The sequence below is a fragment of the Cyprinodon variegatus genome, unplaced genomic scaffold (genome assembly GCF_000732505.1).
Source record: "Cyprinodon variegatus isolate N-32 unplaced genomic scaffold, C_variegatus-1.0 Scaffold670, whole genome shotgun sequence".
NCBI lineage: Eukaryota > Metazoa > Chordata > Actinopteri > Cyprinodontiformes > Cyprinodontidae > Cyprinodon > Cyprinodon variegatus.
In genome coordinates this window covers 327,665-343,994 of record NW_015151123.1, presented here as the reverse complement: position 1 = coordinate 343,994, position 16,330 = coordinate 327,665, and the positions used below count along the sequence as shown (strand labels likewise).

General features: G+C 39.8%; 1 protein-coding gene across 1 annotated transcript in view; it reads left to right on the top strand.

Moving 5' to 3' along the window:
• LOC107097073 overlaps positions 1–7,893 on the top strand; it is a 12,052-nt gene extending 4,159 nt beyond the window's left edge. Inside the window, exons 3-6 of the mRNA XM_015394065.1 lie at positions 4,373–4,583; positions 6,851–7,049; positions 7,155–7,335; positions 7,879–7,893. Of these exons, the coding sequence (XP_015249551.1) occupies positions 4,373–4,583; positions 6,851–7,049; positions 7,155–7,335; positions 7,879–7,893 (606 nt within the window). The remainder of the gene's footprint in view (positions 1–4,372; positions 4,584–6,850; positions 7,050–7,154; positions 7,336–7,878) is intronic.
• Positions 7,894–16,330: the final 8,437 nt, after the last annotated feature.

Below are 16,330 nucleotides of genomic sequence, written 5' to 3'. Positions count from 1 at the left end.
GAGTCTTATATGGACAAGGCCTTGTATTGCTTGGAAACATGCAAATGGTAACCGATGAATGGGTCGTTTAGTTTAGTTTAGTTTATGCGATCAGAATTTTTTACAATATCTAGAAGATAATATTGATTTATTCTTCACTACAAAAACTGACGAAACATCAGCCTCTGTTAGGTGGGAAGCATTTAAAACCTATATAAGAGGTCAGATGATATCCTACACGAGCCACATGTCTAATTGGATGCATCTACTTATGACAGAACTAGAACGCGACATTAAAGACATGGAAAAGAAATCCACCATTAATAATACCCCAGAGAATATACAGAGGCTTACAGAACTAAGAGCTAACTATAACGACCTAACAGCTAACAAAGCAATATCAAAGATAATCAGACTGAAGCAGAACTATTATGAACAGGGAGAATCATCAGGTAAACTTTTAGCCTGGCGCCTTAAAACTTTGAGCCAGGAAAAGGCTATTACAGAAATTGAAATTGAAAGAGGGATTACAACAAGTCCCTCAGAAATCAACGATGCGTTTAGAAAATATTATATGAAACTCTATGCTTCAGAAGCTCAATATCCCAATGACCATGACAAGTTCTTAGACGCCCTTCCCATTCCACTCTTGGAAGATATGGCAAAGCAAAAACTAGACTCGCCCATAACGAAAGAGGAAATATTTGAAACTCTTGTTTATATGAGCAGTGGTAGATCACCAGGTCCTGACGGACTTCCTTTAGATTTTTTTAAACACTTTAAGAAATGGTTGATTCCACCTCTGTTCGATATGATAGTTGAATCAATCGAGGCGGGACAATTACCACCCTCCCTATGTAATACGACAATATCACTGATATTAAAGCCAAATAAGTCCCCCACCAATTGTGCATCATACCGTCCAATATCATTAATAAACTCAGATGTTAAAATAATTGCAAAGATGTTTGCAAGACGCTTGGAAAAACAACTTCCCTCCTTAATAGTCCCTGATCAAAATGGCTTCATTAAAGACCGACAGGCTTTTCATAACATCCATAGAGTACTAAACATCATCTATGCAAAGCAGGGATGCACAAACACGGCAATAATCTCACTTGACGCAAAAAAACGCTTTTGACATGGTCGAGCACCCATATTTGTTCAACATTTTGAGGCGGTTTGGGTTTGGCGATTATTTTTGCAACTTTGTGAAAATGCTATACCAATCCCCAAGTTCAGCAATCACAACTAATTTTGCCACATCGGAGCCCTTTCAACTCCAGCGAGGAACTAGGCAGGGGTGCCCCATCTCGCCTCTTCTGTTTGCATTAGCGATCGAACCACTGGCCATCGCAGTCAGACAATCCACTAATATAACAGGCATCAGACTAGGCGCTACTGAGAACAAAATAGGTCTTTTTGCTGACGATATAGTTTTGTTCTTGACACAATTAAGTGATTCAATCCCCAACCTGATGAAGTTAATAGACACATTTGGTTCATTTTCAGGATATACAGTTAATGAATCAAAGTCGAACCTCTTTCAATGCATACCACTTCCACCACCTCCAATCTTTTTCACCAATATGAACAAGCTCTTCAGAGACTTCATATGGAATAACCGCAGAGCAAGACTTCGTCTTACGCTTCTTTACCTGCCCTTCGATAGAGGAGGACTGAAACTTCCTAATCTAAAATTATATTACTGGTCATGTCAACTATGGACAGCCTCTTTCTGGTTTAAATCTCATTTAGCCTTTCTTGGGTTGATATAGAGAGATCTACATCTACCAATTTACCTCTTCAACTGTACCTATTCTCTGCAAGACCAGGGAAACGTAATAAATTCACAGACAACCCATTTGTAGGAAATATAATATTTGTATGGCATGAGGTTCATAAATACTTGAATGATATCTCCAAGCTGTCTCAGTTCACCCCCATTTGGGGAAATGAAAACGTTCCACCTGCAACAATGGACAAGGGGTTTAAATAGTGGGCGGATAAAGGTACACAAACATGCAATGCCGGTCTCAAACTTTTGCAATATAAATGGGTCATGAGGTTATATATAACACCTGAGATTCTACACAAGTTTAATGCTAACACTCCTGATGTATGTGTCAAGTATCAAACATGTAAAGGTACACTTATCCATTGTTTATGGTTATGCACAAAGATACAGGCCTTCTGGGGAGAGGTTATTCAAGTTCTTTCTGTTATAACTGAGACAGACCTTCCTCTCTGCCCTAAACTGTGCATACTAGGACTATACCCTAAGGATATTAAGCTCAACTCCACCAACAGGAAGATGATCACCCTCTGTTTACTACAGGCCAGACGGACAATTTCACTATGATGGAAATCCATACTGAATCCGAGTGCGAAAGGTTGACTTGAGAATATTGTACAAGTCTTGCCAATGGAAAAAAATCACTTATTCACTAAAAAGAAAACATGATATTTTTGAAGATATATGGTTGTCCTTTTGGGAATTTGTTGGAGGCCCACAGTTTCGTTTAGCTCTGAAGTGACAGTCGTGGAAATCATTGCCAGATTTCTGTCATTTAAACTGAAATTGCTGAAAGAAAATCCTACACTTCTTTTTACCTGTACTATTGTTGATATGTACTTTTCAATTATTTACTTCTTGTTTATCCAAATTTTTATTTTTCTTTCTTTCTTTGTTTTACTTGTGTGTATGTGTGCATGAGTGCGAGTGGTTTGTGGTTATTGTTCACATTGGTGTTGTGGTTACTGTTAACTAAAGGAAAACCAAATAAAGAAATTTCGAAACAAAAAAAGAAAAGGGAAGTCAAGGCAGAAAACAAGAGCTGGAAGGAAGTAGTTCAGATGAAGAAAGGATAGTTAGGAGGAAAGTTGTGAGGGAGGAATTTCAAATAATATTAAAACTGAAGAATGATCAAGAACAGGATAACATCAGCCCCATTGTGGTGTCAAGAGAAATAAAAAAGGAAAATTGGAGAAGTAGAAATGGTAAAGATTCTGAGAGATGGAAACCTATTGGTAGTTTGTAAAAATAAAGAGCAAATGCATAAGGCTTTAAACGTGGTTGGTGTTGGAGAAAAAATCATTGCAATTTGCAAAGGGAAGCACAGATGCCCAAAATGTGGTGAAGATCACTAGTTTAAGAATGTAAAACAGTACAAGAAAAATTTTGTAACTGTGGAGGGCAACATAGAGTTACATATGGAGGATGTGAAGTAAGAAAGACGGCAAAAGAAATCATACAGATTAAAATGACTAAAAACATAAGCTATGCAGAAGCAGTTAAAAATGTGAAGGAACAGAAAACAAGAGAGAGTGAACAAATGCGCTGAAAAGTTTTTGGGGTTTAAAGAGGAATCATGGGAGAACATAAACAAAAAGCTGGAGGTAGATGGGAGACCAGGACCATCAGGTAATATATGTTAATGGAATGCAAGAAGTTTAATAGCTAACGGACAGGAACTTAAAGGTTATATTGACAGTCTTGAAGAACAACCAGAAATCATTTGTGTTCAGGAAACATGGTTAAAAACAACTTTAGATTTTGTGATCAAACGATATAATTCTGTAAGAAGAGATTGACAGGAGGGAGGTGGAGGAGGATGTGCAATAATTGTAAAGCAAGGGATACAATATCAGGTATTAGGGAAAGGGAGAGAACTTGAATACATAGTAAGTGAGATTTGGGAACAAGAATGTAAAGAGGGCTGTGGGAAGAAGAGCGGCCATTTTGTTTTCTGTTTCTGTGTTACATTGCTGGTAACTGGAGGGAGGCTGAGGCCCAGAGTTTCTTGTTAATGTTTAGTTTCTTTTGCACCCTGTTTTGAGTTTTTGAGCACAATAACCCACCAACACCGGTAACCCGACTGAGCCTGGAATTCTTGGAGGCCAAAGAACCCCGTCACACCACTATTACTACTTATTCAACCAGTAGGAGCAAATTCTCAAAGACTTGATGGAATCTGTTTAGTTTCCTAAGATAGAAAACTTTTTTGACCAGTTTGAATAATAAACTGAGCTTACTGCATCCCCTGATAAATAGGACATGTTTAGAACATTTTTCTAACTCTTCATTTGATTAGGATCATCACATCACCACTTTCTTGCTTGTAATCCAAAGCTCTACATTGGGTAGCACATTCATGGCTACATTATTTAACAGAACAGTGAGAGGCTCCTACTCAGGCAGCAGAATTCATGAGAATTAGTTAGAAATATATCAATCAAGCAGAAAAAAGAAGTGCGCACAATCTTGATGCTGTAGATTTGCGGAACCATAAATTTTAAACTGGCCTAAACGTCTTTATTTTTATTGATTTTAGAAATGTTTTCTTTTCCTTGTATTTTGTTGAAGGTTTCAGGAGTTTTTTTGTGTTTACAGGACATGTTTCCACATTTCAGCAAGGCTTTGGTGAAAACACTGGGCTCCAGCAGTGACCTAATCAGTAACAGAGATCTAAACAGAAACTGGGAGTTGATGACCCTTGTGAAGGTTAAAAAGAAGGACCATTTGACTTTCTTAAACAACTGGAAAAGGTACAAGCCGTTGGACCTGAAACTGAGGAACATTGTTAAAGAAGACCTCTTTCTGGGTTTGTAAAACACACACATTCTCATCTTGCTAAATGCAGTAAGGAACAAGTGTTGACTCCCACTGACTTCCATTGATTTTGGTCATTTTCAACACTTCCTATGTTCTAACCCTGGAAATAACTCTAAACCTAACCACTACCAGTGCTTACTGGACCCAATATCACACCTTACACCTAAACCCAACCCCTTGCAAAATAGCTTGTGATAACCAGGAAAATTACCTCATTTTGCAACAACCAGACCTCACATTCCTGGAAAAACAAGAAAAATGTTTCTTACTCAGATGGCCAAACAGGAACACACATGTAGAGGCAGGAAGAGTACCCAGTTCTTTACTCAAGAAAGAGATTAAAGTAGCCATCCAAGAAATTACTTTAGTGAGGATAAAAACTTACTGAGGTACTGAGTTTTTGGCTACGGAAGCCGAGAGGGGGCGTACTTGACTTATTTTTTTGTTGTTGCTTTGCCTTCTCAAGATAACAAGATAATTATCTTGTTATAACGAGAAAACAGTTATTGATTTCTTGACATAACGAGATGATTAATCTGTATGAGTAATGAATGAGGCTGTCTAACAGCCCTGGATTCCCAGTCCTTCCATGCCTGCGGTGCCTGTAGTTGTGCAGTCGCAGTACAGCTTGTGCGCAAATAATCAGTTTTTTAGTTTTCCTTTTCTTTTCACTTATTGTCATGTCATGGTGGATGATTGGATTGCATGGAATACAGAGAAACAAATCTGACTAATGCATTTTATAGCTACCTGTTACAGGTGTAACAACGGTCTGTTCAGAAAACACACGGCACTAAGACGATGCAGGCATACGTCTAATTAGCTTATGAATCAAAGCTGGAGGCAAATCATCAAACCAACAACTATGTCTCGTTACCAAAAAGCTAGTCTGCTATGACTAACGCTTATAAATCCTCTCCCGCTAATGTGGTATCGAAAGATTTAATGAGTTTTAACACACACCAATTATCTCGTTATGACGAGAAAACAGCTTTCGTTATTTTTTTATAATGAGAAAATTAAAGTACCGAAGGGACATGACCACTCTCGGCTTCTGTAGTTGGCTCATCAAACCTAATTTATATTTAAATATTATGTAATTAGACAGAAATATATATGCTAATTCCTGTGTTTTAGACTAAATAGAGAAAAAACTTCATTTTGTAAAGTGTAAAGTAAAGTGTAGAATGCTGTAAAACTACCCCCAAAAGTAAATTTTTTCAAAAAGTTGCTTAAGAAAATGTAACTGAGTACACGTAAATAAAATTTCTTCCATTGTTCCATTATTTTGTACATTTGAGTATAATGGTTCTTACAGAAGTAATGGCTTTGGTTTTGGTATTTAGAAAAGTGTCATGATTTTACAAAGTTTGGGCCCAAATGCAGAAAACCAAAACAGAGAGAGACCAGGGAAAAGGTTTAATTGAAGAGATAATGCAGAGAGAAGTGTTGCTCTTAACACTGCTCAACCGGAACTGAAAAGTGAGGGGAAGACACAGCGAGTTCAGGCTCAGTGGGGAATTTGATTCGTGAACTTGGAGAAGAGGATTTGGTTGCCGACTCACGTTTCCAGAGAAGTTGTTGAATCCTTGACTCCTGTCTGTATGCTGTTGTTTCAGTGTTTGTCTGATTCGGTGGAGGGCGGAACAGGGTTTCCCCAGAATGCGGTTGTTAGTTGGGGAACGGAGAAGCCGGCTGCCACTCAGATTTCCTGCGGTACTTGAACGGGTCGTAGTGGAGAATAATCCCTTTCTCAGTGCGAAGCACAAATGATCTCTTGGGGAAAGTAGATCCAAACCTCCTGTTTGAACCCTAGCTCAGTTTGAAGCTCAGTTGATCCTTCCAGGGAGAGAAGGTCTGAGAAAACCAGTTTGCAGGATGACTTCCTGTCGAGAGGCAAAGACAAAAACAAAGTTAAACTCAGGTTGACAAAAACTCAGTTTGACTCAGCAGAATTTAGCTTGGCTAGAGTACCCAAAACTGGCAAACATTCTGGCGTCGAGGTAGTGGCAGTCAGCAGCTTAAGAACACTCTGTTTAACGAGGAAACCATCAGCAGGTGTGTGAGGAGGCGGACTAGAACCAGGTGCCTCCTGGTGGATGAAGGGAGACAAACACAGAAACACAAACACAAAGACAGGAGTCCCCACAAAAAGAAACAAACTTTTAGGAGTTTTTTCACAGAATTGCATTCTAGAGTGTCACCTTCTGACCATACTAAACTTATATTGAACTTATTTGATCTCTCTCTGTATAGAGCCAGAAATTGAGCCCTTGGTGAAGGATTACAAAAACTGTAGCGAGGTCGATGGCAGTGTCGAAGTAGAAGGAGGCGATGATAAATTTGAAGGTAAACTGAAGGGACACCAAGACCGCATTGATTCATCGTCCATTGTGAGCTTTGAGAAAGAGCAATTCAGCAGCAAAGACATGGAAAATCTCACCATGACAACCTTGTAAGTATGTCTCAGATGTCCTCATGTGACTGTCTAGGAGGATTTCTTTGCTCACACTTTTAGAAACAAACTTTTTTCTTTGTTTTTTTCTTTTTTCTTTGACAGTGAAGTGGATCCAAATATAGTTCACAAGCTTAAGATGAAAGAAGGAGAAAAACTGGCTTTTGTGAAGCAGAGAATTTACAACACAAATGAGATCCAAGTTTCGACCAAGACCTGCAAAAGTGGGTCCTTTGGATTAAAGCTTCTTCACTTTTTCTCGTTAGGTTTTGAGGTAAGCAGTCATGTGATAGATTATTTCTCAGAGTTGAAGTCACCTTACAGTCAGTCAAGAGATATGATTATATTTACTTTTCTGATTTAAATAGTTTTGTGTTCTGTAAAATGCATTTTGGACTCTGAGCTTCTGTTTAACTCAGCATTAAGACAGTACAAAAATATATAGAAAACTGACATAGATTTTAAAAACAGAATTTTATTCAAAGTTATAAACACTCGTTATAACTCTGGCCATTTTCAAAGTTATGTCCTCATTGGTACTAAGTAAGTTTCAAAATCTGAAAGTTGTGAGTTCAACCCTTACACGGGGCATTTGTTTTGGTAAGTGGCTGCCTTGTGGTTAGGGCATAGAGCTTGGAATCCTGAGGTTCTAAGTTCAAGCCCCACTACCACATACTTCCTCTCTGGCGACCCACGATGACAGCCGACTGCTACACAAGGGGATGGGTTAAATGCAGAGGTAAATTTCTCCAATGTGAGATCAATAAAGTTCAAGTATTATTATTATTAACCCAATCTCCATTTGTTGCTCTTGATATGACCCTTCTAGGGGAAAGGCTATTAGTGATCCCAATGCTCAACAAATCCCAAGCACATACAACAACAGTAAATTCCAAAAGGAAGTACTTGGGGTTTCTCCACTGCCATCCTCAATCTCCGTAACCATCTCTTTACCTCCCTGCTTCAGCTTACAACAGCTATAAAAACATTCCTTCCTCATTGTCCAACTGAACTATGGGTCTGTAGTGGCAATGATTAGAATCAACTGAACTCAATCAATCATTCCAGGTTGCTACTCATGCACATAAAATTGTGAATTAATAACACTGAATATAAAAGCACATCAAATATGAAATGGTATATAAAAGTAAATCCTACATGCATAAATTCTTACAAGGTAAAAGAAGTCCCACTTTGAAAGATGGATGCCAAACCCTGTCATTCAGTTGAGATAATGGATCCATCCTCATTGGAATAAGCATTTCCATTGTTTAGTTGGGAGTCGGACTGGTTCCCATGTGGTGAAGAGGTTTACCTTAGATTTATAACTCTAAACCTAGATCCATTCCACCTCCTGGGGGTGAAACCATTGATCCTCTGGGGAAGCTTCTAGCAGGACAGGTTTTGGATGACCAAAAGGTGTATCGGGCTCAAGGAGGTGAATTGTGGGTATCCACAGGTCCAGAGTCTCTAAGCCTCCTACTGGGACTACAATGACCAGGTTCAACCCTTACAGTTGATTGTAAACACCATGGAGATGTTGTTTGTGTGGACAACCACATGCTTGCCCCTGAGAAAGGGTAGGATGTTCTGCAGGACCCAGTAAATGGTCCGCAGCTCTGGCACATTTATATGCTTCTTTCTGGAGGGGAACTCCACTAAAAGATGCAACGGCACTACCACAAAGCCTCCAATCCCAGGGGTGAGGCATATATTGTAACCACCCCATGGGTTTGACATTAAAGGCCTTTTAGTTAGACAGGCCTTTCAGTTAAAAGGTTCAGGATTCCTTGCAGCAGGACCCAAACCTGTGTGGAACTGCATTTTGTAGCCTGTACAGAATGGCATTTTGTAGAAAAAAGTGGACAAAACAGATGAATCTCAGCAATGGATGTCCCAATAGGTCAGGTGCTTCTGTGAAAATCTGCCACAGTGAAAATTCAAAATCCCTTAGGCCACGGTATTGCGCTTTTACTGGCTCTTAGGTAAACAGTGGCTGTGGCTCCATTAGTTCCACAGGTTATAGCATGTTAAGGTTGGTGCCAGGTCCATGTTGAAGCCAGGTTCTGCTGCCCAGGGTTTGGTTGGGTGGCACCATGAAATGGATGGAAAGGGTCATGTGCAGCGCCCCTCCTTGGTTGTTTGTTTGTTTGTCCAATGCTGCGACCAACCCAACCAACTGGGCTGGACTGCTGTCAGTGCTCAAGAACTCTCTCAGCCTCAGGCCTGATCACCTGGCCATGGAAAAGCAGTAGACTTCTCAGACTTGATATGAAGTCATCTGAAATTGGAGCCTGCACCAGCCACACCTAGCCCCATGTGACCACCAAGGTGGGATAAAGACAACCGGGTCGAGTTGACATCAGCCCATAGGCCTGGAGAGCTGCATTGTTAGTATCTATGAATGATGCTCCAGCTATCTCTGAATGCAGCATCTATCACCAAGCAAGCAGCTACTCACTGCTGTCTGACAAGAAAAACCATACAAGTCACCTTATAGTGGATGCTCAGTCAACGAACCTTCTATTTCAACACCTGGGGAAGCATTTGCTAACGACCTAGATTTGACATGTTTTGTAATTTAGCACTGTTGATATGACATTGATTTGTTTGCCTTTTCCGTTTTGAATTCTGATGATTTAGGGAAACACAAGTGGCCAGACAGACTTCAATGTGCCAGAAAAGAAAGTTGTTGCTTTTTCTCTGAAAGAGATAAACATATGGGGCAACAAACTAGGTGAGACCACATCAAATAATCTTTGTTTCTACACCTAACCTGAAATTTATCCATCTGTCCATCATTCAAAAATGTAAAATTGTTGGTAAAATGTCTCATCATCCTTTCTACCTTTTGTTTTGCCTTTTTAGACCTTTCTCCTGAAATTTCATTGAGGAAAATGGGTATGTACTGTATGCATTTTTATTTTTTTGGTTTATTTATTCTTTGAAATTTTGATTTGTGAGTTTCTTATCAAACCAATTTATAGGGAGAAGAAGACCAGACAGTGAGCTTGTCCCAGCGTTGATGAAAGGTTAGTGTTTTAATCCAGTGAAAGAGTTTTCCTTCTATGTTATTTTGCAAAAAAATATTGTCCAACTGTACCTGGATTTTGCTAGATTTATTAATTAGTGGGTAAAGCTAATAAAAATTGTATTCATTAAAACGATTTTCAGCTATTGGTTTCAGTCATTGACTGTAATTCAAGGGACCAGGACTCCAACCCCGGTTTTGTCAGGAAGGGCATCAGGTCTAAAGTGTATGTGCCGACTACTGATTATGCAAACATCTAAAAAGGACACAAAACAGTTTTTATCAGGCAAATATTCTCCCAGAATTTAAATGGCCATGATGAGATTGTAAAAGCAGAGGTGCCTCATGTATCAGTCCTAATGTAGTGTTAAGTTGCTGTTTTATTCTGGGTTAAACAATCAAACATCACACTTTTTTTCTTGTGGGAAAGTCCTCCTCTCATAGAATGGCAATCCCTGTGTGTCTGTATTGGTTTAATTCCTATATTGTGGTATTCTCTGGTTATATTTAAGTTCTTCGGTTTTTCTTGCTTGCCCTCTGTCGCCCTCTTGTGTTGGTCTCCTTTTCCCTAGCTCCTTCTAGAAGCCTCTGGTCACACCTGCTCCCAATCATCTCAGTAGTCCTGTCTTTGTCCAGTCTCCCGAATAAACTCTCCCTGTGCAGTTCCTCAGTGCTGGTTGCTTGTTTTTTCCTGGCTCCTCATGTTTGTTTTCCCTGATGTCTCCAAGGTTCAGGTTTTTGTGTTTTTTGTTATGTTGGACTTTTGGATTCCTGCCTCTGTTGCCTGTGAGTACACCATTAAAACTACAAGAACTCACCTCTGGCTCCTCGCCTCTGCATTTGGGTCCTCAACATCTCAACCAAACCCTGACACTGTGGAGTCTTTTCAAAAACTGCCAGAGCTCACAATGAATTCTTCTTCTGCATCTCTATATCTCTAATTTAGGACGCTTCTGTGCCTTCCTGTCCCTCTGTGGACTCCTTCCACGTCTGCTCTTAATCAATTTACACTGAAGTGTTAGTGTTGTATGAGTATGAGTTGGAGTATGAGTAGTTGGAGGCAAAAACATTTTTTTTTTCTTTTTTAACCAATTTTTGCACCCTTGAGAACAAGAAAAATATAATGGGTCTGGTCTGCTAACACCCTTTAGCTTAAGCAAATCTTGTTTAGTGTGAGATAAATTCTGTCACAGAATTTAAAGTTTGGTGAAACCACTCATCTGCTAAACAAAGTCAGTTCCATTTTTAGCTTTTTAGCAAATCTGCGCCCAGAACTGTAAGCTGAACTGATATTATATCTCCATCACAAGGATGTCTTGAATTGAAACCCTTATGACAAAATTTCCTGTGTTATCTTCCTGTGTTTCCTGCTATGATAAAAGAGAAAGAACGTCGTCTGAAGCCTCTGGCAGGTCGTGGAGACCTACTGGAGAAACTTCATGGAATTCTGGAGGACAACGAGGCTCTGGTTCTCCTGGAGGATACAGTAAGATACAATATCACAGTGTTTATCAAAATATAATCAGATGTTATTTTTAACATCTTCCCTCCCATCAGCTGGATCAAGTCATCACTGGGGAGTATCAGCGTCCAGAGAATGAAGTTGTTGCTATGTTTATGGATCTCCTTGATGTTTCCCCTGCTTCTGAAAACCAGACACAAGCTGTTCAACTGCTGATCAGTGCATTGGAGGGTAAAGATCTGCTTATACTGAAGCTTCTATGTAGTACTCCTTTAAGATAATGTAATATAATACTATGCAATAGAATGGAATAGGCCTGAACTCATGCGATCTACCTGCTCACACTGTATGACTAAAAAGAACGTTGGACTCAGCTCTGCAGTGAGATGCGCTGCTCTGGCTTCTATCCGGAAGCTAAACAAATAGAAGGGGAATATGAAGCTAACTAGAGTGAAACGGGCTGCCTTGGTCATTTGTGCAATTTTGTGCTGAAAGCCCTAAAAAGAAAAGGTGAGGACATATTTGGACAAAGACATGGCTGAACAATCATGGCTATTACAGTCTGTCATTTTTACAGAAATAACTCAATTTCACTCATTGCACCCCCGCCATGCTTCTGTGTTTACATCTGAGAGGAAGAACGAAAAGAAGAATACTTGTTTTCCCACGACGACCTCACGATTTCTGATCGGGAGGTGGTCGTGAGAGGCTGATTGCCCCTCGTTACCCCCCTGTACAGTACACGACTCGCGACGCACAATCAAGCTGAAAATTGGCCCCAAAACATTGTCGCACGACTGGAAAATCTCCCCGAAAATCGTACAGTGTACGCCCGGCTTAAGGCTTCTTCAGGCATCTGTGGGAGCCACTTCTCCAGTTTGGAGGTTATCGCCCCCAGTGCTACAGTTTCCTTCACCTGCCAGACTCTTTTCTGTTCTTCCCTTCCCTGGTTTTTCTCATATTTATCATGTTCTTTTTTCCTGATGTTTTCATCATTTGGGCTGGCCTCGTCGATCCCTACAGCCATCCTCTGCTGCTTAGTAATAATCACAATGTCCAGTCGATTGGCCACATCCATTTTGTTTGTTTGTATCTGGAAGTTCCACAGCATACTAGCTGTGTCATTCTCCATCCCCTTTGGAGGTTTCATCAAGCTTCAAATATATATGGGGGTTGTGGTGAATTTATTCCATATAAGTGCAGAATTAGCTCCCAGGCCTCTGGTTGAGGACCTGAACCGGAATCAAAGAAGTCATCCAACCCAGCCATGAGTATTAGGGGTGGGTGATTTTTGTTTTCTTTTTAAAATGTATTCCACATGGAGAGGACATTAATGGAAGAGGCATTTGTCAAAGGGAACGTGGCATTAGAAATATATTGTCAGGGATGAAGAGCATCTCATGCTTAAAGCAAGGAGGTTTTTGCATCAGGCTACTGGTGTCATGATTTTATCTAAAGGTCTGACCCAAAATGCAGAAGACCAAACAGAGAGACCAAGGAAAAGTTTAACAGGTTTATTAAGAATGTAGAGATGAGTCAGTGCTGCTCTGAACACTGTCAAACCGGAACTGGAAAGTGAGGGGAAGACACTGTGGTTAGTTCAGGCTCAGTGGGAAATTAGATTCTTTGGTTTGAATTGGAGGAATAGGTTTCAGACTCACTTCTCCAGAAAAAAGGTGTGCTTTATGGAATCCAGTCTGTGTGGAATGTTCCAGAGATAGTCTTGTTTGATCTTGGGCGGACAGGGTTACTCAGACTGCGGTTGTTCCTTGGTGAATGGAGAAACTGACTGCCACTCAGATTTCCTGCGGTACTTGTGTTGGGTTTTAATCCAGAGAAATGTGAGTTTAAAAGATTAAGAGGACGAAAATGATCAAACACAGACAGGGATTTTGTCAACCTCTGAACAGGGGAGAAAGACTGCTGGCTCAAAACCAGCACTCTTTTCTCACAGATCCCTTCACAGCAAAGCTTTTTATTAACAGTTTACAACATAATATGGCGGGCCTTAAACAGAAAACCCAGTAATGATTATCTGGCAGGATGCAGGTCGTAGGACAGTGTGAAATGACCATCTGGCTGGATGGAAGTCACACAACCGTGTGACTCTGCCTCATGACCTACTGGATGCAGGTCATAAAAGTTTATGACCCTCCTGATTGAATCACAGGATAGAACCAGAACCAGAATGTTTCATATGCCCACACATTAATTTTATAATTGTCAGTCACTAACTCCAACAACTTGAACGGGCTGTGGTGCAGATGAAACCTTTGCTCGGTGTGAAGCTTAAATGACCTCTTGGGGAAAGTGGATCCAAGCTTCCTGTTCGGAGTTAAAATGAAAAGCTGACTGCCACTCAGATTTCCTGCGGTACTTGAACGGGCTGTGGTGCAGATGAAACCTTTGCTCGGTGTGAAGCTCAAACGACCTCTTGGGGAAAGTGGATCCAAACTTCCTGTTTGGAACCCCAGCTCAGTTAGAAGCTCAGTTGATCCTTCCAGAGAGAGAAGGTCCGAATAAATCCAGTTTGCAGGATGACTTCCTGCTGAGAGGCAAAGATAAAAAACCAAAGGTAAGACTCAGGTTGACAAAAACTCAGTTAGACTCTGCTAAACTAAGCATGGCTAGATAACCCAGTATTGGCAAAACCAAGACTCAGGTTAGACTCTGCTAAACTAAGGATGGCTAGAGTACCCTGTATTAGCAAACACTCTGGCCTCGAGGTAGTGGCAGTTAGCAGCTTAAGAGCACTCCACAGGTAATGAGGCAACGACCTGCAGGTGTGCAGGGAGGCCCAATGAGGACGGGGCACCACCTGGTGGAGGAGGAAAGGAAACACAAAAACATACCACACAAACTGGATTCCTGACAACTGGTGTTTAATATGGAAAATCCTAAATTTTTAATTTAATTAAGTAAGAGACTGAGAATAAAAACAGTCTAATTGAATTTGCAATTATACAAATGTAATTTTCAATTATATTAATTCACTTTAAAACCATTGTAATTAATTCACTTAATATGTTATTACAGATTCAGTCTGAGTCATTCAAACTCAGTTTTTGATGGCACAATTTTTAGACTTAGTTAATTTATAATTATACATTACATTTTTTTTTATTATGTGCTAACATAATGGTAAAAAGAAACCAATATTAATAAATCTATTTGTTAGTCTATTAGTTATGCTAATGGTCTCTTCATTCATCTTTTTCTCTACTTTAAAAGCATTTCCAGGCTATTTAACATTAAGCTATAGTGTTGAAGTAATGATTGTTTTGCTTCTGTGCAGTTCTACCAGAGGGCACTCCAGTTCTTTTGGCCAAGTGTGGTCTGGAATCATTGAACTGCCTCAGCAACATGGTAATTTTGTTCATCCAAATTTCATATTTACAGAACTTAAATCCACTTAAGATCCAGTAATGTGATCAATGTCTGTCTTTAGATGAATGGTCTTGCGGACGGACAGGCCGAACTTCCAGAGTCCCTGCCTGTCCCTCTGCAGGAGGAGGGCGAGCTCGGCTGGGTGCCCAAGTTTATCATTTCAGCCAATGATCTTAATGATCTGAAGATGAAGTGGGATTATCCAGACATTACACCAATTGGTCTGTTGGAGGTTTTGTACACAAGTGTGCGAGGTCTAACCATGATGCAATCCTAAGGAGACCATTGAATGCATTGTATAAATGGGTCAGAGTTGGCTTAAGGGACTTTTTATTATCGGACCACTCTTCAGTATTTTATTTGTTAAGAAAGTTTAAAAATACAATGAATTTTGTTTCACTTCCTGGGTGGGTCTTACTTGTTGATTCTTCACAAAAAAATTATGATTTTATATCTTTATGTTTGAAGCCTGTAAAAGGTTGAAAATGCGTATATTAAACAATCTCTGCTGTTCTTTCATCATAATAGGAAAATGCATAATTCTGCCATTCTGTATTCTGTAATTCCTTTAATGCAAATAAAAAATCTGAGAAATGCAAGTCTATCATTGTTGAAGCAGTTCAGATGTGACAGTTTCTGTGTGTTTGATTGAATAAATATGCTACTAAGGGAGTCCAATCAGGAGATATTAATGTTTCTGCTTGTTTTTCCAGTAATTGGAAAAAAAAAACACCAAAACAATTAGTTCATCAGCACCAGCTTTAAACACTTGATAATGAATGTCTCTTCATGCACTAGCAGCTGGAAGACAAGCAGCTGATGGATGCCATCTACAGGAAAAAACATATATAACACCTGAAAATGTGGAAATATGTGTTAGTTTACAATAAATGCATCAGAGAGAATATTTTGTGTCGACATATGGGTGAATGAATCTTATGTATTTGTGGTCTGCAAAACTTAAAAAAAAAAAAAAGTTCTGTACACATTTGCTCTCTGTTCCTCTTCCTCATCTCTTTTACATTCTCCTCTCTGGTGGTTGAGTTGCCATGACTGCAACACCTTCCCAGAAGGTTACAATGAACAGGTGATCCGCAGATATTCCAAACATAACAGACATGTAGCTGTTTGAAGCCCCATAGGTTAAGTATTCCTGTTATCACCTGTCTCCTCTGTAGCAGATAGTATCTCAGCTCATGTCTGTCTTCTTTCATAATTTAAGACATTTAGGCCCCGTTCACACGAAGTCAAAACGAACACGAAATGCTGATATTTTCCAGAATTTTTGTCGTAAAGATGGAGACGTAAAATAAATGTGATCGACCACACGAATGCATGAAAACGCTGCAAAATGTATGCCAGGCCTGTAAGTGGCGCTGTGGTGCCAAAGCAAAAATAGGC